The 27,289-nt window shown below is 48.9% G+C and overlaps 1 protein-coding gene across 7 annotated transcripts in view; it reads right to left on the reverse strand.

Annotated features, from left to right (window-relative positions):
• Window positions 1-1,317: 1,317 nt before the first annotated feature.
• MGAT1 (alpha-1,3-mannosyl-glycoprotein 2-beta-N-acetylglucosaminyltransferase) overlaps window positions 1,318-27,289 on the reverse strand; it is a 160,073-nt gene continuing 134,101 nt past the window's right edge. For 5 of the 7 annotated variants that reach the window (XM_069634820.1, XM_069634817.1, XM_069634818.1 and 2 more), the window contains one exon: window positions 1,318-4,668. In XM_069634820.1, coding sequence (XP_069490921.1) covers window positions 3,218-4,588 — 1,371 coding nt within the window. In that variant the 5' untranslated portion in view covers window positions 4,589-4,668 and the 3' untranslated portion in view covers window positions 1,318-3,217. The remainder of the gene's footprint in view (window positions 4,669-27,289) is intronic. The other 2 variants (XM_069634822.1, XM_069634823.1) reach the window with 1 other exon arrangement.

Consider the following 27,289-nt stretch of genomic DNA (forward strand, 5'->3'; position numbering starts at 1 on the left):
AATTCCAGCACTAACTCCTCCCTCGGAGCCTGTAACCCTCCTAGTACCACTAGATCACTGCTATGTCATATGATAGCCAATATGTATATATGCCTGTACTGTTTTTGCAACTTAAAATGTAAGTAACCCTGACATGAAAACGAAGATATATGTAACCTACACCGTGATACCCAAGGGTTTGGGTGTAGAGCCAAATGCAATAAATAAATAAATAAATAAAATATCTGGCAGGGGAGTACACCAGGTAAACCTGCTAATGTTTATAAATAGAAAAGACATTGTAAAACGAGTTCCTGGCAAGGGAGTATACCAGGAAATTTGCATCAATAATTTTCTGAGTAGAAAGAGACACTTTTTCCGTCATCCTTACAAACATCATAAGCTGCCTTGAGAAGATACTCTGACATTCTTGAGAAAGTGTTGCACAAGAGACATTTCCACTACTCCTGGGGAATAGGTGTTTGGGAAGGACAATGTTTTCATCATCCCAGAGAAAATACTGAAACCATCCTTGCTCAACTTGCCAAGAGATAGTTTACCATCCTTGAAAACCATCAAACATTTGGAAGAGACATTTTCATCTTAAGGAGGTGTTATATGAAAGACATTTATATCACTCCTAAGGAACTGTTGATTGAACTGAACATTTTATACCGTCATGGGAAGGGAACGGTCCCCTGGATCCAAGGCCTGCTCTTTTGGATTCATATACTTAGTTTTTGCACTTATTACTCAAAGTTTTAAACACAGGCATTTACCTTGCACATTTTCTTCTTCAATTTTAGTGTGAGGGTCAGATACGTTTTGGACACAAGGACTGCTTAAATTGGATGACAAGACAAAAACAGTTCCCTAGTTTTCATTTCATAGGTAGGGAAACTCGGATGGATAGGGATAGAAATGTATTTTCAAACCCCTTTATTTTAATAAAATGTCCAACATTGAAGACATTACAACTTTGTGTTTGTCTCTCATTTCTGACTCCTCAAATGTGGTCAAAGACAAAATCCATGTTTAAGGTTAAATTAACAGCATGCCAAGAAGAGCCCATAGAACGGCTTACTTACCCTGCTGCGGCCCAATTAGGGCAAGCTTGTGAAAATATTTTCATCCCAACAATTCTAACTTGAAATCTCCGTCCCAACAAAACTTTCTCAACAGCCCTGTGCTCATGACGGGCTGGAGCCCAGTTACACAAAGTAGGCCAAGCAGGGTGCAAGAGTTCAAAAGAGGAGGGATGAACAGCCTCTGCCCCCGTTTTTGTCCCTGGCCACTCCACCACTCCAGAACAAGAGCCGAACAAATGGGAGAAGCAAGTCAAATGCCAAGTTTAACTTTATTTTGTAAAAGCCTTTTTGGGGCCTGTGTCCCACCCTCTTTCCAAAAGAGGTGTAAGTGGTCTGTGTGAAGCACACTCCTTCAAAAAAGCTATTTGTTGTGGTTTGTGACAAATCTATGGACTGAAAAAAAAACAAGGCTGGGATGGATGGGAGAGCAGAGAATAGCCCTTCCGTCCCCATCCAGTTGGGGGAGAAACAACATCACATAATATCAAAACAAATCACATATCCAGCATAAAAAAGCATCGTCGGATGTAAACTGTGTAGAAAGAGGTTGAGTAGACAGTGGAAGGGAGTCCAAGATCCACCACTGCCACCCCAGTGTGCAAATGGTGGTCATGATATCTACCATGAAAATCCATCAGAGCCCTACCATGTGAAACTAGAGCTTTTCTCATTTGTCCCCCCATCGCCTCCCCTCCCCGCCCCCTCTTCCAACTGATTCCATTCTGTACAGGGCATAGAAAGAATTCCAACCAAGGGTGTGCAGGAGTACAGCCACGTCTACTGGATCGGAAGCCATAATGGGTACAAGTTGCAGACCCCCAGGATAATGATCTCATTTCTCAGGGTAAGAAACCGAGAGACCACCATTCCACCCAGTACTGCCAAACTGGACATGGCTGGCCCCACCAGAAGGGGTTTGACTCCATCCATCATTTGTGCCAAGGCTAAAGACACACCCTGCTAAGTTCCAACACACACTCAAGCTGAAACTGTGTTCCCTTAGGGGGCCCTGAATATCAAAGTATCCAATTAAGCATGTAAGCTTTGGGATGCCACCACCACCCTTCGAAATGCAAGACGTCAACTATAGGCGATGAGAAGCAGGGAAAAGGATATCAATGCACCTTGATCAGTTGTAAAACAGCGGTGCCAGAGCTTCATGTTTGGATGTTTTTTTGACATGCCCATTGGTGGAGGGCTATGAAAAGTAGTGTCTGTGGGTATCCTGCTCTCATTCTCTCTGAATGCCCATTACTATACTGGTATCCAGTCAACCCTCGTACCAGTCGATATAGTTTCGTAAAAATTAAGTATTTGGCAAGAGTGGTCCTTTGGTGTTTGGTTTGGCAAACTTACCAAGGAATGAGGGCAGAGAGGGTTGGCATTACCCCACCATGAGCTGGAGGCAGCAACAAGTGAACAAATCTAATACCCTGTGAATGTGATCTAGGCCAATCCCCTCCCAGTACAGTAATCTTAAATTCGAGGCTCCGTTTTCTCACAATCTTTGAATACCTTCTGCTGACTGAGAAAGAAAACAAGCCTGGGGCAAGCACTGCCTCCAACAGCTAGCCAGAACATCCCAGCTATGAAAAATGCTACCACCAACAGAACAAGGCAGATGGGTATAGTTGGTCACCTGCAGTGCCAGCTCTGCCTCATTTTACTTGACACGGCTACGATTAACAAAGGGATTCAAGAATGACTCTGCCTTGCTTTCTGGTGTGACCTGTGCAGGAAGAGTCAAACTCGGGGATCCATGGGTCTCATGAGTGTCACTCGTCAGCAGAGGGACATGTGCAAGATTGTCCCGAACAAGCTTAACAGACCCAAACATTATTTCCATCAACAAAGCTTAAATGGCTCCGATCAGCAGGTAAATCCCCACCTGATTTGTCCTTGGTTCACCCTGTATTGTGATGGCAGCATTGGTGATGAAGACAGCCCCTGCACTACCACCACACTGCTCACAAATCTGGAACTCTTATCACAATGTCACCCACCCCAAATTCCAGCAGCCCTCCCTGGTCATAACATCTACTCTTGTCCCTTCAAACTCCCAAAAGCACTTGAATGCCACAGAGTCCACAACACCTATCCATGATAGCGGCTCTTCCTTAATGCAAGAGTCCCATCACATTTGCAAGGTGTTAGCTCCAGGTTGGGTCATAACCTGTCCAGTCACGTCGGGGTGCCAGGAAGACCCGACGGCCACGGAAGAGAAAGCTGACAATGCCGCGGTAGCCGGCCCTCGGCACGCCTGACTTGAGGTCATCCATAACACCCAAGGCCTTGGCAAAGGCCTTGAAGGTATCGCGGCTTGAGTACTGTACCCTAACAGCCCCCAGCTCCTTACGCCGATTGCCCAGCAACTCTTCCACCCGCACCTCGGGGGCATCATATACCTCCGCTAGGAAAGTCTGCTCAAAGTTCTCCTTCTTGAGGTAGGAGAGGTCTTGCTCAGTGAAAGGCACATAGTGGTCATTCAGCTTGATGAACTTCAGGTACTGGTCAAAGAACTGGCCATGGCTGACCCCTTTGCGGCCAAAAGTCATGGTGCGCGAGACCTCTGGCCGAATGCAGGCCCGCCCTTTCCGCTGGTCCGGGTGGCGCATCCAGTCATCCCAGAAAGCTTTAGGCCACTTTGGCTCCAACTCCTCCCAGAGGTCGGCGAGCAACAGCCAGCCCAGGCCAGGGAAAAAGTCAGTGCGGTAGAGTGCCTCTGGATGCTGATTGTCCACCATCTGCTCCTTGCCATTGTCATTCCAGGCAGACACACACCAAAGGCTACTGTCGTCACGCAGCAGGGGGAAAGTGGCTCCAAAATACTCAAAGAAGTCTGGTGCCACCTCCAGGTCATCCTCCACAACAATGGCCGCCTTGTACTTCAAGGAGAAAAACACCTGGCTGAGTGCCCAGCGGTAGTGTCTTGCAATCTTGTAATAGCCTTGGAATTTGCGATGGTCGGAGGGGACAGGGATGTCTGCCAGGTCAGGCTGTTTAATGTGCCTAACCGCATCACCATAGTTGGCAATAACCCGCGCAGTCTCTTCGTGGCCACAGTCTTGACTGACAATGATGGGGAAACGTTCTTTGGAGGGCCGGTGTTGGATCAGCTTATCTAGACACCGCCGGACGGTACTGCGATCACAAGCAATGACCAAAACAGGAATGACTGTGTTGTCCGGCTGGGGAAGGGCAGAGGTTTGCTGCAAAGGCTTGGTGGCAGGAGGTCCCTTGATGGCAGGTTGTGGAACGGCAGCATGGGCAATTGGTGACCTGGTTGTGGCAAGTTTCTTACGCTGGCGGCTCCAGATGGCGCTGTAGTCGTGGATCTGCTGCAACAGGTTCTTCTGCCGCTCCAGCTCTTTTTCAGCATCCTGGGCAAGTTGGATGACCTTGTTAGTCAGGGTCCCATGATCATCCGTGCCAGGCCTCGTCCAAAGAAAGAAGAGAAGCAAAGCGTTCCAAGCCACAAAAAGCACCACGCCCCACAGCACCAAGTTACTCTTCCTCGGCATTCTTCGCCTCCACAGGTCCGTCTTTTGCCCTACCGGTCTAGAAATCCCACTGGGGGCCTTAATCCACAGCCATGGACCTGCTGAGAGAAGAAAAAAAAAAAAGAAAAAGTTTTAGGTTTTGCGCAACAACAAAAAACAAATTCAACATTAACAATAGCACATGCAATACAATGTAGTTCAAGGATGCTGCTTTGTCGACATCTACCCTTCTAAAGAACAAGATTCAGTGGATGAAAACAATTCTGAAAAATACACTATTTTCTATTACTGAAATAAACACTTTTTCGTCCAAAGGTTACAAACGTTAGACCCTTTAGGCAAAGAACAAATAACCTGCCTGAAAGGGCATAGTGTTTGTCTCATGTCTCATCTCCTACTCGCACCAGGACACACTTCAGTTCAGACTACATTCTTCAGTGCTTCCAGGCTTCAAGCAGAGAATGCAACTTAAGGGGCCTGTCAACTAGACTGGTTTTATTGGCAAACACCATGTGCACGCATAGAGAGCAGACCATTCCATAGAAATAAAAAATAAAATGTACATTTCAATTTTTTTAAACTGCATTTAGAGGTATTTTTAAAGGAGGTGGAGCACATGCATTTTATAGACTTGTGCATAGTCACTGCAGGCTCGAGCACCATCTTGATAACATATAGATGGGGTCTAGCCATACAGAAGGGGGAGAAGCAGAGCGTAGACATGGTCCCAAAGTAGCAAACCAGCGACATGGGGTCATGGTACCAACCACACAACGGAAACCTCGTCCTGCCATTCTGGACGCAGTGGGAACGTTTATGTGGACTAGGATCCATGGAATGGGACGTAGGCCCAGAACTTTAAGAAGTGGATGACCGCACCATTGGCTAAGAAAGTTCAATTCTATGGCAAGACAGGAGGCTCATATTATGCATTACAATCTTTACTCTGAAACCACAGCAGCAAAGAAAAAACTTTCACAAACAAAAAAGTTGTAAAAACAGAACTAAATAGAGTTCAATGTCAATGTAAGGGGGGCTCCCCAATCCATCGTGGAGGACAGGTCAGGCCCTGCAGGAGACCTCCCTTATATAAATCCTTTACTCCAAACCAAACTCCTCTTTCTCTGCTGCTGATACCACAGCTAAGTCACTCCTTTTAGTTGTGTCTTACATGTTGGTCTGTAGTAGGCCTTAATACTACATTAAGGCCTTAAATTGTATAAATATAAATGTAAAGTGTATATTAAGGGGACAATTTACTGCATGGTAACATTGTTTCTAGAAGGCCGCATGCAGCCGTTGTTTTTATTATGGGTTGTTTTTGAGAGATTAGCGCTTGCGCTGGTAAGCCTTTGTGTATTAAGAGCGTTAAAAGTGACAGTTAATTTCATTGGAAATGATTGAAGCCTGTCGCGCGCCGGTCTAACGGAAGCTTTTGCTTCAGACCCAGTGGGCGCGGGCCTTATTGCTTAACCTGTTCCTTCATTTTACTCTCCTGGGACTTGACCGGCCGGGATGGCCCCTCTACAGCGTGCGACGGCGGAGGTCACTGACACTTATGTACAGTGCATTACTTCGCTGACTCAGAGTTTATTTCGTTCCGTTTGGACAAAGTTTGCCCTGTCAGGAAACAGTAATGGGCGTTCTCAGGTTTCGTTAGTAAAGTGCCCTCTGGGCTTCATGGAAAAGGGTCTTTTTCCCACAGGTTGTGTTATTTACATCACGGCACCACTTTGCCCTCACGTCCACCCTCTAACTGCACTATTTGTTAAGCATGCCTCTGCCAAATGTTGGATTGCGACTCCCTGGAGGCAGGGGTGGGGCTGGAGATGTATTTTCATCACTCGTCTATTAGAAGCTTCTGCTTCAGACCTGGCGCACACAGGGTGGAGTGTGGCATTGTTTTAAGATATGGATACGAGTTCAGGAGAGCGTTAGTTCAAATGCCTGCAATGTTTCCCAACGTTTTCTCTTCAGTGATTATGGTATGTTTATATACTTGTGTTGTAAGGTAGCAAAAGTTTATTCTTCATTCCAGAAGCAGGATAGCTCAATGATAGAGCTGCATGTTCTCCATGCAGGGGGACCTGGGTTTGTTTCCCGCCTTATCCAGTACTTTATTCATTTATTTATATTTTAAAATTGATATTTTTAACTGTGATTATTTTAAATAATGATATTTTACAATTTGTAACGACACGCCCGCTCAAGAGCCTGATACGCTGACTCTGCAGCTTTGCTAAGCGCTGCATATGGCATAGGTGATTGCCTTCACTGTAGTGTGCCATAACCTGCTAGGTTTCAGGTTCTGCCTGAATTCTAATGCAAGGTTAACCCCTCGTGTACTGCTGGTTACCACACCCTGCTGGGGTGATCAGTTTGAGGTGCACTTGCTCAGTGTATTCCTCCCTTAAAGTTGGCAGCTTTGGTTTAGGTGCTGCATTTGGCATTGGTGATTACCTTCCCTGTTAGTGTGCCATCACCTGCTCAGTGGCAGGCTTTGCCTGTGTTCTAGTGTGAGGTGGCCCCTCATGTACTGCTGGTTGGCACACCCTGGTAGGGTGAGCAGTTTGAGGTACACTTGCTCAGTGTATTCCTCACTTAAAGTCATCACCTTGGTTTGTGTGCTGCATATGGCATTGGTGATTACCTTCCCTGTAAGTGTGCCATAACCTGCTTGGTGGCAGGCTTGGCCTGTGTTCGTCTGCGAGGTGAACCCCTCATGTAATGCTGGTTCCACGCCCTGCTAGGGTGAGCAGTGGAGGTGCACTTGCTCAGTGTACTCTTTTGCTAAGCAATATATTTAAGCACTGCCTGGAACCCATTAACGTTTTCAGGATTGTCAGTAGCCCGGATAGCTCAGTAAGCATCCCCTTCTATAAGGGGCCAGGGTTCGGACCCCTGTGGGGGTGTAGCCCCACTTCCTTGGGCTTTTTATATTATTTTATATCATTTATATTATTTGCTTTATTTATTCATTAAGTACTTTAAAGAAAAGAGTGTGTGGAGGTGGTTGTAAACAGACCCATGTGGGGGGTTGTACCTTCCTCTCTAGCCATCACTCAGGTGTTAACCTTCGTCTTTTAGTTAAATTCTGTCGCCCTTTACATTAGTTAGTTTCAGGACAACTCAGTCAGTTTCCTTAGGCATTTCTTTCCCCAATAACAATTGCTCCACTCAGTACCCATGTTGATTAAGTTGCAGAATTTTCTCTCGACATGAAGAAGAGAAAAATGACACTTTATGTCCCTAATGAGGGCTGCAGGGCTTGATTTTCTCTTTAGAAGGTGGTGTGTTTCCCTTACTATTTGTCCCATTATGACATTCATTATATAATTCGGACTATTGGTGGGAACAAGGTCAGCTCGAGGGTAACTGTTCAGTTTTGTTGCACGGTAAAGTTGAGCAACCATATTCTGATTTGGATGGAGTGTTGGAAGCACTTGCTGGTATCAGAGGGACGAGTTACTGAATAATAACTTTTGGGCGCCCGCCCCATGGTTTTCCTCCCAAGGCTTGGCCTGGTTTCCGCCAATTGTCTAGCGGTGTGTTACAATTTCTCCTCTGCTCGAGGAGTACAAGCAGGGGTCTGTACCCTCAAGAGAGTTGTTTAGTTTCTTTCATTATATATTCTTCCTACAGTGCAGCGAATAGAGTGCTGGCTTTCAAATCTGTGCAGAGCCTACTGATGCAGGTTCCTAATTTTGGAAGGGTCTAAATCAGTCTTTCATCCTGCTGAGATTGATAAGTGAACACCTCACACCACACACCACACACCGTTGGTAGTAATGATGAAACACTCGTATACCTGAGGGCTCGTAGCACTATATAAGTGCTATTTTACTATGGGCAATGTGCTTAATTTTTTCCTTCCCCTGATCCCCAGAGAGGCCAGTCAGCCTTACATGCATACGGAGGCTCAGGCCTCAGTGTTTGAAGGGACAGTGGTCCCAGTATTCTTTTACAACCTTTCATATACGGGGCACGATAATTATCCCAAGGTCCTTTCCCCCTCATTCCCCTTCCCGCCATCCTTGCGGGGGGATTTCATCATAATGTTACACCTCTTGGAATAACACCTGATGGTTTCCCTTTTTCCTTTAACAGGAGTTCTGGCTCATGACCAGTGCAAAACTCGCACTGGGCATTTCCCTCCCATCAGTTTACTTTCCTTTACACCAATTTCCTGGTATTTCACTAAGTTAAGCGGAGCCCCCTTCCACGGTCATGGGGGTTGGTTAGAAGTGCAAGAGTGTATTTATTTTAAGGGTGTAAAGCAGGGCTTTAATGTGGTCCTCAAGGTAGCCTTCTTCTGGGTTGCAGGGTTTTCCTTAGATAAGTGGGGGAGGTTTTTGCGAAGGCACAATATCCCTCGGTGAGATAGATGGGTCTGTGAGTGCTACTCATCTTCCATCCAAGTTATTTCGGCCCTCTATCACAGGGCGTTCCAACATCTCTACAGTAACAATCTCAGAGGGTGTCTGTCAGTGCGATTGCCAGAGGGCTGGGATATATTTAATTAATGACTTGGTTCTCCTAGTCACCTGCATGGCAGGTAGACATTTTGGGTTTTCACAGGAGATTTTTCTGTAATAAGGTGCCAGCACAGGGTGCTGGGGGTTTCAAGATTCTTCAGATTGGCTAAGATAGAGGTTAGTCCTCTTCTGGTGAGCAACTTCATTTTAATGGTTTAGTGATCAGTTTCTTTGCAGTTTAGAGTCTTTACTAAGACTATGGAATTTAGTGGGTCCTCCTTCAATTAGTTTATGATCCTCTAGGGGATTTATCAACCATGGGAGAGGGAATAAGGTCCAAGCACCTGGCACATCTAGAAGGGGGTTCAGGTTTCACTAAAATGGTAATGATTGGATGTAAGATACGTTTTTTCTCCTTGCTTAATTCGGTCTCTTAAGGGTCAGGTTTTGTAAATATCTTCCTTTTGTCATGGTAGCAGAGTCCTTCTTCAAGAGCTCAGGAGGTCTGAGGGTCTCCGTCTTGGCGGTTTGGCAGGTTTAACTCTCCCTGGTGTTTCAAGGATTTTTCGGGAATATCTCTCTGTCATCAGGGTTCCCTGGTTGGGTCTTTCCTTAGTCCGGATGTTATTTAACGCTGGCTGCTGGGTTTCAGGTGGGGCCCCTCTCTTCCATTCTGCTTCTGCCTCCAGAAGACATACCTTTCTTAGTATACACATATGTCTGAGGACAGTTTTTTGTTAAGTCTATTGCTTTTCAGCTCCGCTCAAGATAGGTCGTCCTATTACATGTTAATAAAATGTCCTTTTACTACCATTTTACCTTTTATGAAGATTTGCCTTTCCCACTTGGTTCCCCAGTGCAGTTATGTGACATGTCCTGTTTCTAATACGATATCTTCCTTTAACTCATGGGATGGAACCTACAAAGCTTTCACCCCCTAAGGGGTATTTTGTCTTTATCTCCAGGAGAGCTAAGTGTTTATCTTCTTTCGTTTACTATCTAGGTTCCCAACGATGGTATGAATTTAAGTGTTTCAAATGTTTGATTGGACAACAGAGGATTTTATTACTCCTATGGTTTTTTTCCTAACCTATTAGTATAGGAAGACTTTGTTCAGTGCCCCCCCCCTCCTCTTTTTAACCAGTTGGGTTTGGTGGCCTGTGAGGAAAGCTGGAATTGGCACATCTTCCCAGTTTGGTTTCTTGCTGTGGATTCGGCTATGCCTTATAAAACAGTTATTCAGGCAGCCTAGCCTTGGCCAATACTCTTGCGTTCAGCTGATTCATCACATGAAAACATTTAAAACACTTTCTTCTATTATTTTAAATTGTATTGTCACTATTGTAGTGATCATGTTGTACTAATGGGATGCAAGGGCTTCAAACTTGCATAATGTGAGCCTCCTGTCTTGCCATAGAATGACTAATCCCCCACACTAGCGTGAGAAGGGGGCTTAGATTCCATTAAAGACAAGGAGGCGAGTATTATCCCACCCGCCCACCCTTGATATGATGTGGCAATTATGGTATGCATATACACAGGTGTTTCAAGAGAGAACATTCTTTGGTTTGTTGTTCTTCCCATCCACCCACCCTTCTTTGCTTGTTGTTCTTACAGCTACGAGCTGAGTTTCTGCTCAAGAATGGGGCTCACAGTTACAAGATGTGGAGAATGCGTGATACGAGAGCTTCGCTGGATTTGTCCTCATCATTTATCATCTGATCTGTGCAGTGGACGTCTGGTTCAAGACAGCTACAGAAAGAGGAGTTGGGTTTGGAGTAAAGGACTTATATAAGGGAGGGTCCCTGCTCATTGGTCTCCTGCAGGGCATGACCTGTCCACATGATGATTGGGGAGCCCCCCTTACATTGACATTGAACTCTATTTAGTTCTGTTTTTACAACTTTGTAAACGTTTTTTCTTTGCTGCTGTGGTTTCAGAGTAAAGATTGTAATGCATAGTACTCGCCTCCTTGCCCTTAATAGAATCTAAACCCCCTTCTCACACTAGTGTGGGGGATTAGTCATTCCCTGTGGTGGCGGTGCGCCCTGCCCGTTTAAGAACCGGGCATTCGGTGCATATGACCGGGCATACACAGTGTCTGCAGCGGAGTAAACGGTAAGGCACGTCTGCTGGAAGCTGGATAACCAGGCGGGGACTTTTTAAGTGCTGTTTCAAGACTGCGGGCTAAGTGCGTCACTACACAGGGTTTAGGTGGAGGGCTGCAATGTGGCTTCATTTGAATGCCTAGACAAGCGCAAGGATACATTATTTATGTTAGGGTAGTTGCACGTCCTGCCATCTTGTGATGTCTCGTGCCACGCCCTGACGGGGAAGTAGCTCTGTAACCCCCGCCATGCTCGTGTTCCAAGGAACTCGCCTTACAGAGCTCGTTTTTTGTGCTCTCCTCGCAGTCCTCAGGCATCTTGCACACTGGAGTGCATTCCACAGAGGGAGGCCTCACCATAGCATTGTATTTTATTATGTTTCATTACATGTGGTAACTCGACAAGCGTCAGAACGTGGCTCTGTTAGGTTCTCAGGTTTCCTAATATAAAACCGGCAGTTGTTCTCAGGTGCTCTCTGCTTGATGTTTTGGGGCCAGGCTCTGTGGTGATGCAAGAAGCACTGCCAGCGTACTACCACAAGGGTTCAAAATGAATTCACATCCATGACCAGTGCATGGCTCCACTGATCAGGTGGGCTGCTGCACTCATGGGGGTAAAAAGATCATTTTATGGGAGTGCTGATTTGACTTGCAACTTGACTGTGTGAGACGGGGGAGGGCCCAAGGGAGGACCTGCCACCAGTCTCTAGCCAAGTGCATGGTCTTTAAACTGTGGGGAAGGCCACTTTTTACCCAAGGGGGACAGGGGAACCGTATAAAATGTTCTGAATACCACTGCTCTAGCCAAACGATCACCGATGCCAGGTGAAGACCACAATGGCCAAAGCAGGAACCCAGGGAGGGAGTTCAGGTGTAAGGCTTTCTCCTCTACTTGGACACACACAGTAAGAGACTGCAGCCCCTACAGTGGGCACAGGGAACAGCTGGCACAGGGAACAGCTGGCACTGCATTTCTACATAAAGTCAGACGTAATGGTGCTTTCATTTTGTGATGCAAGCAGAGTTGGAAGGTGCAGCCTCCTTCAAGTACCTAAGGTAATTTCAGAACCGTTTTTTTAGGATTCAATACCGACTCTCCTTGGGCAGTTAGTTATGCACTCCTTAAGACACACCAAGAACTCGCTCACATAACAATTGGGCCTTCTGTATTACTTGGAATTGGCTGCCATCCAAACCTCAATGGGCTACAGGATCTTTAATGCCCCAACGCCACAAAGGAAGGGCACGCATACACCACACCTCCCACAAACGCTCACAAGAGTGGACTGATCCAACGGCACAATGAAGAAGACTAACCCTCTGAAGCATCGTTCTGCCCCAGTCTCCCAACCTACCCTCATGACATCCGCTGCAATGAGTGTTCTGGGGGATTCCCCCTTACAGCCAGGCAGATGGGCTGCCATTGCTCCCTCAATTTATGGCCCAAGAAGGGTGCCTCGAAGAAGGCAGAGGTTGTTGCAGATTTTGAGGGGTTGGGGGAATAGAGGGCTGCATTGCCTTCAGAAAGACTTGGGTAGAAAATTATGCAGCACCTGGATACCAGCATCTCCAATATGCTGCTCTGTGAAAGATGGTAGCCGGCATTCCAGAAGGCAACATCTCTTGCGACAGCGTGTTCCAACACCAAAATTATCCTGGTCTGTGCAGCATACCGACTGCGGCATGCATTCCTACTGTGACCCCTCGATTTTCTGATCAGACTAACCTTTCCGCATTTTGTTCCACTTCGATTTTGGATTGTGCCCTTTGCATTTTCACTTGACTATCTTGTCCTTTCTCCATTTTCCCTTGCGGGTGGACTGCTCTTCGGTTTGATGGAAGCAAGAGAAGAGTCTGCTTGGGCCTTGGCTAAGCTGCAGATTTAAATCATTGGTTCCGCTTCACAAAGCGCTGCCAAGAATCTTTCCGGGATGCTTATAACACTTCATCTCCACCCATAAACTGATCAGCCTTGCATTCACCCAACAAGAACCTATTCGCGCTCATTCAATGCCTCTACAACATGAGGCAGAAGAGTGGCTGTCTGTGGCACTCACCTATGGAACCAGCTTCCCAATCTCTACGATATCTGAACCTCTAGCAATTACAGCGCAACCTGAAGACCTGGCTAAGAGGGCGATCTCCCGGAGGTCGGGGTCAGATGGGAAACTGGCTCTTTCCATTATTTGGGCTACCAGAGTCACCTATCTACGGGCGATACGTTTCAGTGTAAGATGGTCAGGGCACTGCCCGGCATAAAAGAAGGGCGATACGTTTCAGTGTAAGATGGTCAGGGCACTGCCCGGCATAAAAGACAGGATAACATTCTGGAAAAAATGGCCTCAATTTCCAATGGGCAAGATGGCCATCTGCAAAATGATAATACACCCCATATTACTATACTGGTTTGCAAATATCCTACATGCGATTAGGGTCCCCTTTTTCAGGATAATAGACAGTAAGATAGTGGACTTATTGTGGTCTGGGCGATGGCACAGGTCAGTACTTTGCACGTTGCATAGAACATATCAAGAGGGGGGCTAGACTGCCCCTACTTTTAGCTATATTTCTTAGCGTCACAATTACAACACACCACTAGTTGGGAGGTCAGGGACACAGGAACAGAATATTATTGTGTGATGTTACATGGACAGCACTACTTTGGAGAGAAACCGTTGGGTCAGGAGCATTGTGTTTGAGCAGGGTGGTCAGACAGGTATGCAACAGGAGGTGCTCTAAGTTGCAGATAGGTGAGGGCTACAGCCCCAACACACCCCTGACAACAGATGCCAAGATGGCAAATATTATACAAGGTATAGGTGATGCCAAATGTGCTTCTGCATAGTGTCAGACGGTTGGACACCTCTTTGAGGGAGGAGTACTATACCAGAAGAACCACCCGCGTCCCCAACTACTCCAATCCTTCACACTATACTCACCATAAAGTATTCAGAGAGACCTACATCAAGGTTATACTCCACACTACAGGACAGCAGATGCAAGATCCAACTAATGGTAAAAGAAAAATGGGAACGGGATAAGGAAACAACCTTTGAAGTGAAGGAGGGCGAAAATAAATATGCCTACAGATTAGTAAAGTTTCCTGAAATGCCTGGTCCAAGTTAATTCAATGGAACATTCTACACTGGGTCTATATGACCCCAAGAAACTACATGATACACCCCGATATTTCACAGCAATGGCCCAGGTGCAGCCAAGATTCAGCAGGTTTCTGGCACAGAGTGTGGGGGTGTCCAATAACACAAGTCCTCTGGCTCAATGCGACTACCCAGATAAATACTTATTGGGAGGGCAACTGGAATGTTCTCCCAAAGTTTGTTTATTGGGGATCTTGCTAGGAGGGAAGAAGCCGGGGCAAAGGAAGCTGATGGCAGCTTTCTTATTGCTGTTAGCAAGACGGAGAATGGCAAGAAAGGCCCCTTGCTGACACACTGGCTGTCTAATGTACAAAGGTGGGTGGCGGTGGAGACGCAGAGTACACAAGAACTGCGGAGACAATAGCATGGGGACGGCTTGGAACACCCTCCTTAACGATCTGCAAGTCTCCCCGGATGATCTACCACCCAACAGCCGTCACTGGCACGGTACAGCAGAGGCCACCGATAGGGCAGGATGGAACGGCATCATATGTCACATGGTCATTAACGTAGAACTGTTGCTGGGAGGGACATATAGTGTATGGTTTCTGTATGGACCACGCTGGCGCAGGTAGAGTGATTGGGGAGCGATGGGAGGGGGAGGCGGGGGGGAATACATGTGGGTATAGGGTTTGTTATTTGACTTGTCATTTGGTTTTGAAAACGCTAATAAACAGATTATAAAAGAAAAATTGCATATTGTGATCGGAATGTCTCGGTCCATTCCAAAAATAAAGAACATATGGAGAAGGAGCTTCGACTGACGGATATAAATCAAGTAGCGGCATATTTCCAAAGACATGAGAAAATGATTATAGGATCGAAACCGAAACTCAAGAAACACTCTTTGTCTAATGCCATCCCAGAAGAAAAAAACTGGCAGAGAAAAATAAGAGGCAACCTTTGCTAGGACTTTCAGTATGGATACTAGTAATCTTAAACCGGGACAATGGGGCCGTGGGAAGGGGGCGCAGTTCTGGAAAGCGTTTTGGCGGATGTAGCATGATGCTGAACAAGACCACCGAGTGTTTCCTCCTTCTCGAACAGTTCATGAGAATCTAGACCTCACAGCCAAACCCCTCCCTGCTCCCCTCCTGTTCCACACAAAGGCATGCGCAGGGTGCAATCCTCGGAGCAGAGACTGCGCCATACTGGAAGGCTGCCTCCATCCATACATGTCGAATTTTGCATCTGTTGAAAGGGCAATGCCATGCCCTGGGACGAACAGTTTTCTATGCGGGCAAAGGCAGGCAAACACTCCCAAAAACGAACATGCATCGGTAGACCGATAATGAGCACCTGGCGGGTGCTGCTGGCCAATCAGGATGCTCGGAACGCGGGCTGCGAAATCACAGGTAGAGGCCGGACTCTGGCAAACCGGAAGCACTTTTCAGGCCCAGGAAATCCATAACAGAAGCTAGGCGTGAAATTGCTAAAACGGAATTTTAAGAGGGAGACAGATTGGCGTGCGCGTTTAAAGCGCTGTTGAGATATAATGCGCTGGAAGCAGGCCCAAACAGACACCAGTTTTATGGCTTATTACCTGAGCAGACACTCTTCCTACCGACAACCACACAAACCTGGACACAAAGCACCACGTCTCAAATAAACCGGCCACAACACAAGGAAAATATTTCCGCCTTTCCGACTAGAGACCTACTGCATGCCTCTGAAACACGCATCTCTGATCAGAGGCAATCGCACGAAAAGATGTCAAAATGCATACACCTTGGCCTTTGTGTGTCAAAGTTATACGCTACGGATATAGGTCCTTTCCACTAATTGCACTTTCCAATTGTATCGATCTAATATCCTGTATGAGCCTCGCGTTCACTTTAAAAGGGGAGACTGCCTCCGATGTAAACGCGCCTGAAGGGAATGTCAGCCCAAAAGCTATTAGCCTAATAAAGTGGTTATCCTGGATACACACAAGACACACATTTTTCAAAGCAAATGTATAGCAAGCAAGCTACACATTTCACCACCAGTATTTGTATTCAACATTAAGGGCCTCATCACGAGTTGGGCGGTAACCCAGGCGCTATTAGCTCTGAGGCTATTAGCGCTACCGCCAAACCCCCCGGCGCTAATAGCGCTGGATCACGGGTTAGGCGGAACGGTTGGTTCGCTTTCCCCAGTGGGCCCATTCGGGAATTCCTCATTCCACATTGGGACCAATGGGGAATTTTCACGCTATTACCGCTGGCGGATTTCCCGCCAGCGGTAATAGCGCCGAAAATCGGCAAATTTGCAGATTTTCCCCCAGCTCAGAGCTGGGGAGAAATCCGCCAAGGCCATGATCTGGCAGACCCTTAAATGCGGCGGTGATAGCGCTACTGCCGCATTTAACGGTTACTGCCAGACTCGTGATGAGGACCCAAGTATGTGGTTTTCAACAGCCTATATGACTGCTTTGTAAATCTGCAGACGGCCATCCAAAATAAGCCTGGTCAGTCTTCTGATCACTTGACTGGCTGCAGGTCTCAGTCTTCACCCAATCAAAGTGCCAGGCCGCACGCACGGGAGGCTGACTCAGCAAGCCCATCACCCAATACAGAAGCCGGCCCATCTAACAATTGCAGAGGGTACAAAATTAAAATAATAACTCGACTCGAACACTGAAAACCGGGGCCGAACGGACAGACCCATGGGGCCCTTCACAGTTATAGACATGAGATCAGGCTGCGCAGGAGATAACTTCATCAAGTGTGTTGTCTTCTTCCAAGAAGTTACAAATGGGACCTCCATAAAGGGCTGTGAAAGGACTGTTATGTCACGGAGGCTCCATGTCGAAAGCTCAATGTTAATTTCTGAGAATCCCAAATGCAAGACTGCAAAAAGTAAACCCCTCAACCAAAGCAGGCGGCGGTTTGTGAAATGGAAACCTTCTATGGCGGCCAACTTTGCCTTTTGTTTTTTTTTAAATATAAAGCGAAGGAAACCACTGATGCTAGGACAGCTGTGCGTGCACCCTCTCTGGATTGCGGCGATTTAGTAGGCAAAGGGAAGCCTCTGTGAAAGGGTCCCCTTCGCCCCCCCCCTGGATCATCTCTGAGCCCAAGATGGTGCCCATGCAGTGGAGTATGTGCGGCTGAGCTAGCGCCGACAAGGCCTCCGCCATAATGGACAATATCCCCCACTAACAACCACTGAGGATTGGATGAGGATGTGACCGCTGCCCGCTACATTTGCGGCCCTGGAATTGCTAGTCGATGGGTCCTGGGAGTCCATTTCACCAATCGTGAACCTGTGTTTGATGCAGGACTATGCTTTGCTTCCATATGAAGCGGCAGGCTGCGGTCGGCGATCCAGCCACAGTTCACTCTCAGCCTCTCCGGTGGTAAGGATAGCGGTGCGTCAGCGACAACCAGCGCAAGCTCAGTTTTGAACACCCATCCCATTAGCAGACCCAGGGAAAGATTCTAGAGCTCACTGCAAGCAAAGCAGAGCGCACAAGAGAAACGCTCGATTTACAGTTATGAAGGGAAGATCTGTGCCGCAACTGTCCCTGGGACTGTGAAGGCTGACGCTAGGCACAAGCAAAGCCTGCATGGTCCCATTCTCAGAGGCCACAGCTGAGCTGAGGGTAGTGGTGGCAGCCTGGTTGGGGTGCCGAAGTCCTCCAATTGGTATACCACCAGGCCAGCAGAAATGAGTGGTGCAGATGGAGGTCCTTTCCACTTCGAGGAACATGACAAACTCACAGCATTAAAGATAAACAGCAGGGAAACTATCAGAGTCCTCTGCTGAAACTGCTCCCTGAGAAGCACGGAACATCATTTTTTCTCCCTCTCTCACTCCATCAATCTCTCTGCCCTCTCCCTCCATGGCGCTCGCCATGTCCCCTATTTACTCTAACTGCTACTCTATCACCTATCCTACCCCTCTTTTGAAGCCGGGAAGGAAAAAGCTCAAGAAACATCTCCTGGTCTCCAACCCTGGCCTGCCCATAGCGGACACCTACATCAACGTTTCTTCTAGGCAGACTGTCACTGATATCCTCTTTGTCGCTCCCTCTAAGGACTCCCCATATGGTCTCACTCCTCTCCCCTTTCTCGTCTTTGCCCATTAATGGTGGGACCAGATGGGAAGTACTCTTGGCACACTTCGGTGCATCATTAATGTCTACCAGAATGGCACGGTCATGGGCCAGGGCTCTCAGCCCAACCTCCTCATCCTTGAAAAAGGTGTTCAGTCTCTCATCAACTTCTTCCCTTCTCCTGCCACCCCCACCGGCCCCTTTGGCACCATTGACGGGTGTAACGCATCCCTGCACCCCTCCTCAGAAGACCTTCAAAAGGTGGCAACAAGTTTCACTTAGCTACCCTCAACTCTCGCTCTGCCATTAAACACTCCCCCGACATCGCTCACCTCCTTGAAGAACTTGACATCCTTGACGCTCACCGAGCTGTGTTTCACTGCCAGCTCTGTTACGGTTTGACACACTCCTTCCTGAGGGCTAGAAGATCCTTTCCAAGCCCAGGCCTAACTGGTCTGGAGGCAGAGTGGCCCTGATCTTCCCTGAATGGGTACCTGCCACTATCATATCCACTCAGTCCTACTCTCCATTCGAATGCCTCGTCTGCAGGCTTGGGGTCTCTTCTATCCTCTCGCCGACATTTGCCACCATCTACAGGACCCCTGGCCCAGTCTCCTTTTGGAGTGGGCCGACCTCACTTCTCTCCTGGCCTCTACCTCCAAGCTTCTTTTCCTCTGAGACTTCAATATTCACCTGGACTCTCCTAATGCAGCCACTGGACTCTTCCGCAGACTCAGTGACTCTTTCACTTCGCCATTCTTCCCTCAGGTCCGACGCATTCAGCCGGACACACCTTGAAAGCTCTCATCTCAGCTGACATCCACATTTCCAAACCTCTCGCCACACCTCTCTCATGGTCTGACCATGTTATCCTGTCCTCTCACCTGGATCACTTGGGTCCCGTGGCCAAGCCTATGGTCGCACTCCCAGTCACCTTCTGCACCATTCGACAGATGAAGAGTGTCAGTTGCTGCTTTTGCCACCACCTTCAATCCCCCTCCCACTCCAGCCACTGACTCTCACACCAACACAGCACTTGCTAACCTTCACCTCTCAATCTCCAACAGCCTGGACATCTTTGCACCAGTCATGAGGATCCGTATGAAGCCTGCCTCCAAGAGGAACACCTGGTATGACTCCGACCCAGCCTCTATGAAATGCAAGTGCAGAGTTGCTGAATGGAAGTGGTAGGCTTCTAGCACATGCACTGACAGACTGGCCTGCCGCCTGCGCCAAAGACAATACAGACTCTTCATCCGTTCCAGGAAGAGGGCCCATATCCAAGCCTGCATCTCTGGGGCCACCAACAACACGGCTGAACTGTTCAAAATCTGCAAGGAACTTGCCAATCCCACTGCAGTCTCCACTTCTCTTCTGCCATCCCTGACCCTCTGCAATGCACTGGCCTTGCACTTCACAACCAAAACTCAGGACATCCTGTTCTCACTCTCCCCTACTCCCCTCCCACCTCCCTCACCCGCTCTCAGGCCTCCCCTGCCCCTCTGCCCCTCCCTCCTTCCTTCACACCCATAGCGCCTGATGAGGTCTCTAAACAAGTCCTCTCTATGAAGGTCTCTTCCAAACAAGTGCTCCCCTCCTCCAGAACTTCTAATGACAACACTGCCTCCCTTTCTCCAGCCCTGGCTGATTTCTGCAATCACTCCTTTGTCACAGGCTCCTTCCCACTACCCCTCAAGCACTCCTTGTGCACCCTCTCCTCAAAAGGCCTTCTGCCGACCCTTCATGCCTGGCTAACTACCGCCTTATCTACATTACCCCCTTCCTGGGCAAAGTCTTGGAGAGGTTGGTCATCTCCCAACTGATAAATCACAAATCATTTTTTGGCTGTCTCCAGACCACCAGTCAGGCTTCAGAGCAGCCAGAGGCACGGAAACGACTCTCCTGAACACCTGTGATGACTTGCTCTCAAATCTCGATTCTAACTCTCCGCCCGTTCTCATCCTTCCTGATCTTTCCTCTGCCTTTGATGCGGTCAATCATGCCATCCTTATGAATCGGCTCTGTGATACCCTTGACATCACTGACCTGGAACTTGACTTGTTGGCCTACTTCCTCGAATTGACCGTCCCAGGCTGGGCCCTGGGCCCTTTTCTCTCCTCCACCACACTCTCCACCTGTAGCATTCTCCAGGGCTCTAGCCTCTTGGCGTGGCTCTTCAACATCTACCTTGCCCCTCTGGCTCACTTCATCTCCACCGCCTCCGCTCACTTCCAGAGTTATGCAGACGATACGCAGGTCTCCTTGAAGCTTCTCTCCACTGCCTCCTCTTCTTCCTTCCTCATTCCTGACTGACTGCTATTCAGGATTGTTGCGCGGCTAACAATCACCGCCTTAATGTCCATAAGAAGGAGATCCTTCTCAATGGTACCCCTGCTCCCTCCTTCCCTCACCCTTTTGTGTGGCTAAAAACCTTGGTAACATCTTCGACTCCTCTCTCTCTCTCTCCTTCTCTCCTCACATCATGAACCTTGCCAAGAAGGTCCACTTGTAGCTTCACCTCCTCTGAGGCATTCTCCCTTTCCTCAGCTTCCCCCAGAAGCTCAATGTCTCCAAAGCTCTGGTCCTCTCTAGGCTGGACTACTGCAACAGTCTCTTCCTCAATCTGCCTTTATCCTCCCTTCAGCTAATCCAGAATGCAACTGCAAGACTTATCCTTGGTCTGAAGCCCAGGGCCCACATCTCTCCAGCCCTAGAATCTCTCCACTGGATCCCTGTGGCTGCGTGGATCAAGTTCAAGACCCTCTGCATCATTCACAAGGCATTCTGGTGACTGGGGCACCTCTACATCCAATTTGTTCTCCCTAAATAAATCCTTGCTAGAGCCCTTTGGACTTCTAGCTCCAGCTCTCTTCAGATCAGATGCTTCCCCAAACAGAGGTGGGGGGGGGCAGATCTCTTCCACAGGAGCCACCCTCAGTAATGGCCTCCCTGCCCCCCCCCCCCAGACTGGAGCTGGATCTCCTTATGTTTCAGAAGCTTCTCAAGACCCTCCTTTGCTCTTCTTCCTTCCCTCTCCACCTCCCCAGCGAATGCCCCACTATTCCGCATTGATTGGCTGCCTGGTCCCTAGCCCTACAGGGCCCCGGCCCTCCCAGCCCATCAACCCAAACACCTTGGTCTCCCTGTCCCCGCCCGCCAACCTGCACTTGCCCTTCCGGTCCAAACGCCCCCTTGCCCCCCAATTAGCCTGGCAGGGTGTGCATCCCTAACGAGTCTGGTCTATCCTTGCACTTCGCATGTGGACCTCACTACCTGCATTCCCATGGACAGTGCTTCTATGAGCCTCCTACATTGCTTCCGCGATCTCCAAACATATAGATTTAATTATCTCTATTGCAGCGCCAGTACCAGGTCATGATCAAACCATTCTAATATGGCACCTGGTGCTTTGTCGGCACTTTGTGTGCCATTTTCTGCGTTTTGTAGTTGCTAATGGGAGAGTAAAAATAAATGACGGACTGAATCTCGCCGATTTCTCCCGATTCACAGCGAGGCGGCTTCGGATACACACAGTGGACTGTGGGCCCAGTGCAATAACAGGTCAAATTTTAGCATAGCGAATAATGGCCCCATGTTCTATTCTCTACAGAATAAGGATAGTTTGACGTACATATTGATCAGCAATATGAGTAGCCAACAATCGGAAACACTGTGTAGTACTTAATACGACTACCGACGTAGGACACTCCTGTGTTTATTCACTAGTAATCCTCCATCCTGTTTACCTTGGAGAGAATGTGTTGTCTTAAAGGATTATGTCATTGACTGAATGCCCGCGATCAATGCGGCGCTGGATGAACAGGCAGTTCAAGCGTCACTCAAAATCTAGTACTTCCCCGAGATCGCTCCGACCGAGCGCCCGTACACCTGACATTTGCCAGGTAAGGCAGCGTCGATAGTTTCATGTCCTCCAGAGTTATATTCGACATACATGCAGTGTTGACATAACTGCCACACGGTGCTTTGCAACCACGATAAACCTGATTCACTGTAACATTATGCTACACCCATTTTCCCTGCAGAGAGCCCCCTTAGTGCTCCACAAGGACTGTTAACAGCTACTCAGGCGCGGACTTTATAAGCCCTTGTTGAAGTAAATCACGTCCAGAGCGATTTGCCATCATAATTATAAGAAACCACACAAGTATGCAGGTACGCTTTATGCACCCAGTAGAAAAGTGAGAGTTCTGAGAACGCAGCGGATTGGCAGCCCTCAGCAGAAGAAAGTGAGCCTACAGGTCATCGGGCAGTTGTGCCACCACATCACCAGTGGGTGGGTGCGAGGGCTGCCAATGCTTGGGCAACAGTGACCAAACAAACGGCTGCACACATGTGAGCAGCAACGGCAAGCCGTGCGGGGGGAGTTGGGGCCGGTGGGTCTGTGCAGGTATGACTGCGGGGCTCCTGCTTTTCCAGCTTGAGGTTGGGAGAGTGCATGTGGGTGGGCGCTGAGGGAAATCTGCGCTAATCGCCGCTGACGGGTGACCCACATACCAGACGGCTTCTAATCTGCCTCCCGTTAATGCAGGTGAGCGTGCCTAGGCCGAGGAGGCGGCCTGCACCGGCTGTCCCAGCCCCCCTCTCCCCCCCCCGCCTGCAGCGTCAGGCCGCGGCCTGTCCGACCGGTTCCCGGAGGGAGGAATGCGGCCTGCTCAGTAACCGAGCAACCTGGCCACCGCGGCGCTTAGGCAATACCTGTACGACCCCTGCCAGAAGCCGGGCCCCATGGCGCAGGAGGAGGCGAAAGAAGCCCTCCACTGCCCCTTCTCACCTAGCTGCTCTCCCCCACTCCCTCGCAGTACCTGTGCCCCACGTGCCCTGGCTCGGCCGCCCCTGCGCCATCTCCTCGTCCCCAGACTGTAATGCCTCATGCCATGTGGGGGAAAGCAAGCCGGCCCTACGCTTCTCGGTTTTGGGGGAATTGTCGCCGCTGGTCCCCCTTTAAATGTAGGAATGCAGACATTCCCAAATGCGCAGCAGAAGCGTTTATCGAGCTTTAGGGGTGACTGACCGTAGGATGGAGTGTGGAATAGTTCTGTCTGCGGCATCCTTGCCATTCGGGCCCTGGGCACTGTGAACTCCCAGTAGGCTACACAAGGGGAAAAAGCGAATTGCCAAGAGCTGCGGGCAGGAGGGATCAGTGGCAAGTGCATTTCTGATAATCGGGCGAAGAAGTAAAGCCACCCAAAGAGGCAGGTCCAGTCCAGAGGTTGGTGACCTCACAGCGGCGCGTATCTATGGGGCCCAGAGATGTGGCACGTGGACAAGGCTTCCCAGAGCCGCACGCCATCACCTAACTGCCGAAGAGAGCAGAGCGCTCAACAGGCGGGAAGGGGTACTTGGCTGCCAGGATGGGACGCGGCAAGAGCCTGTAACACGTGGACAGGTGTTTGCCGGGGTCTTCTAGGGGAGCCTGCATGTTGGTGTGCTGCTAATGCTTTGGGAGGGAATCTCCGCCTTGTACTTTTGCAGCCTGGGCACGAGTATCACACCCTCCCTGCCATCATAATACCCAAGGCGCAGGGCAACAGCTTCCCCACAGAGCACTGCTGCTGGGCGCTCAAGTCGGTGTTTTGAGGTTAACCGAGACTTCAGCTCCCAGAATCTTACAGTTAAGGGAAAGCCAAGGCGGGAAAAGTCATGTCCCTACCAATATGGCACGTATGTTTGAGAAAGTGAGAGCCTTTATTTTTTTAGATAATTTAAAAACATGCTTTTCTATTGTTTGCTTTAACCGTAACTGCTGCGTTAGCTGGAACCCATACATCTTTCAGCCCGAAGGCGGCAAAGTACCTCATCAAAATGTAGCAACGCCCAGAGCACAACGGTGCGCATAACCAGATTCAAACTAGAAGACACAACATAACAAAACGCACCAACTGTGCGTGCCCACGCCCCAGTAGCAAGCATCACCGAGCATCTGCCAAACCAGCAGCTCCCAAAACACACACTCCAAGCCAAACAACGCACCCACTCCCCCCTCCCCCCCGCTGCCTTCCACAGCAACAACCGCCAGGAAGCAAACAAAGATAACAGACATAGCACACTGCCGCTGCAAAGGCGACCCCTGAACCTCAAGATAGCAGAGGAAACCGCACATATCTCAGGATTGCACTCTGGAGACGCGTGCTCACGAGCGTTGCCTCGTATGTTCACAAGAAGGGCAACCACCGACACAGATTCCCAATACCCATATTCAGCGTCCTTACTCCGCTTGCCAAGTCTCCATGCCGGCTAGAACCTCAAGATAGCAGAGGAAACAGTCAGCGTCCTTCCTCCACATACCAAGTCTCCAGGCCGGCTAGAACCTCAAGATAGCAGAGGAAACAGTCAGCGTCCTTCCTCCACATACCAAGTCTCCAGGCCGGCTAGAACCTCAAGATAGCAGAGGAAACAGTCGGCGTCCATCCTCCACATACCAAGTCTCCAGGCCGGCTAGAACCTCAAGATAGCAGAGGAAACAGTCGGTGTCCTTCCTCCACATACCAAGTCTCCAGGCCGGCTAGAACCTCAAGATAGCAGAGGAAACAGTCAGCGTCCATCCTCCACATACCAAGTCTCCAGGCCGGCTAGAACCTCAAGATAGCAGAGGAAACAGTCAGCGTCCTTCCTCCACATACCAAGTCTCCAGGCCGGCTAGAACCTCAAGATAGCAGAGGAAACAGTCAGCGTCCTTCCTCCACATACCAAGTCTCCAGGCCGGCTAGAACCTCAAGATAGCAGAGGAAACAGTCAGCGTCCATCCTCCACATACCAAGTCTCCAGGCCGGCTAGAACCTCAAGATAGCAGAGGAAACAGTCAGCGTCCATCCTCCACATACCAAGTCTCCAGGCCGGCTAGAACCTCAAGATAGCAGAGGAAACAGTCAGCGTCCTTCCTCCACATACCAAGTCTCCAGGCCGGCTAGAACCTCAAGATAGCAGAGGAAACAGTCAGCGTCCTTCCTCCACATACCAAGTCTCCAGGCCGGCAAGAACCTCAAGATAGCAGAGGAAATCATCAGCGTCCATCCTCCACATACCAAGTCTCCAGGCCGGCTAGAACCTCATGATAGCAGAGGAAACAGTCAGCGTCCTTCCTCCACATACCAAGTCTCCAGGCAGGCTAGAACCTCAAGATAGCAGAGGAAACAGTCAGCGTCCTTCCTCCACATACCAAGTCTCCAGGCCGGCTAGAATCTCTAAATAGTACAGGAAACCCCACATGACTCAGGAATGCACTCTGGAAACGCGCACTCAGGGGACACGTGCTCACGAGTGTTGCCTCGTATGTTCACAAGGGCAACCACTGACACAGAATCCCAATACCCATATTCAGCGTCCTTACTCCACTTACAGAGTCTCCAGTCCAGCTAGCAGCTTGGCAATCTTGGTAATCTTCATACCCCGGGCCTGCTCTAGAAATGACCCCTGGCAGATTAATAAACAAGCAGCCACACAATGCTCCGTGTTCACTCATCTCCCCTTTTGGAGACAGTGGAACAGAAATGCCCCAAACCCAAGTCCGCGGTCAGACTGACCTTAAAGGCACTTGTATGAATAAACACGCAAACCATCGGTGAAAAAAATCCAAAACCAACCAAAAAACTAAGCAAATAACCGACAAACAAACACTTAAAATCCATCCAGCGATACGTGCTATGCAAACCCCAACGCTTGATAAAATGTCTGGCAGTGCATCTCAGTAGTCTGTGCCATACATGCCCGACAGCCCCCTATCTTTCATGGAAGCAAAGTCCTTTCTAGAAAGCATCCATCCTTTCCTATTAAGAAAGTTCCATACTTTCACTTCCATGTAAATCAGTAACGTGCGCTATTATTTTTGTATTCAAGGGAGATTCCTTATGGAAATTCAGGGCAAAGATGTCCTCTTGGCACTTCCAGCTTAACCAGCTTGTATATATTTGGATGCTAATGAGGCCCCGAGATCCGGACATAAGAACAGATTTTAGCACCAGGAAACTAAGGGCTGTGGCCCTGCTGTTTGATTGTAGGTGGTCTCCTAGGATCATCACCTAAAAGAGATGTCTCTTATGGATCACATTCGGTTACCAATAGACCTAGCCTCTGCTGGGTGGATTCCCCCTCTGGTGCGGAGGTGGTCTCCTAGGATCGTCTCCTGAAAGAGATTTCTCTTATGGATCACATTCGGTTACCAATAGACCTAGCCTCTGCTGGGTGGATTCCCCCTCTGGTGCGGAGGTGGTCTCCTAGGATCATCTCCTGAAAGAGATGTCTCTTATGGATCACATTCGGTTACCAATAGACCTAGCCTCTGCTGGGTGGATTCCCCCTCTGGTGCGGAGGTGGTCTCCTAGGATCATCTCCTGAAAGAGATGTCTCTTATGGATCACATTCGGTTACCAATAGACCTAGCCTCTGCTGGGTGGATTCCCCCTCTGGTGCGGAGGTGGTCTCCTAGGATCATCTCCTGAAAGAGGTTTCTCTTATGGAGTACATTCGGTTACCAATAGACCTAGCCTCTGCTGGGTGGATTCCCCCTCTGGTGCGGAGGTGGTCTCCTAGGATCATCTCCTGAAAGAGATTTCTCTTATGGAGTACATTTGGTTACCAATAGTCCCATCCTCTGCTGGCTGGTTTGACCTCTCGTGCAGTGCACGGGGAGGCGAGGCTGTTAGATATTCTTGAGAAGCGCATGCTTTTCAGGCATCTGTAAGGCAGCCACTTGGCAATCCGCTCTTGCCTACTGAAGCATTCTACTTTGAAACTACCAGTTCAAGGCCCGACTTGGAAACATATCTTTATAAAGGAGGCTCAACCCTCCTGTATTTGTCTTTTGCAGAGGGAATCCATGAAAGGTAAGCTACTTACCTGCTGTGGTGGCTGTTCAGTGGGAAGTCTACCTTATAGAGTCACGTGCACTTCTCTCAGACGCCTCTTTTTCTGAGTATTGTGGTTTCT

This window comes from Ambystoma mexicanum, chromosome 13 (genome assembly GCF_040938575.1).
Source record: "Ambystoma mexicanum isolate Mex_15411 chromosome 13, UKY_AmexF1_1, whole genome shotgun sequence".
Lineage (NCBI taxonomy): Eukaryota > Metazoa > Chordata > Amphibia > Caudata > Ambystomatidae > Ambystoma > Ambystoma mexicanum.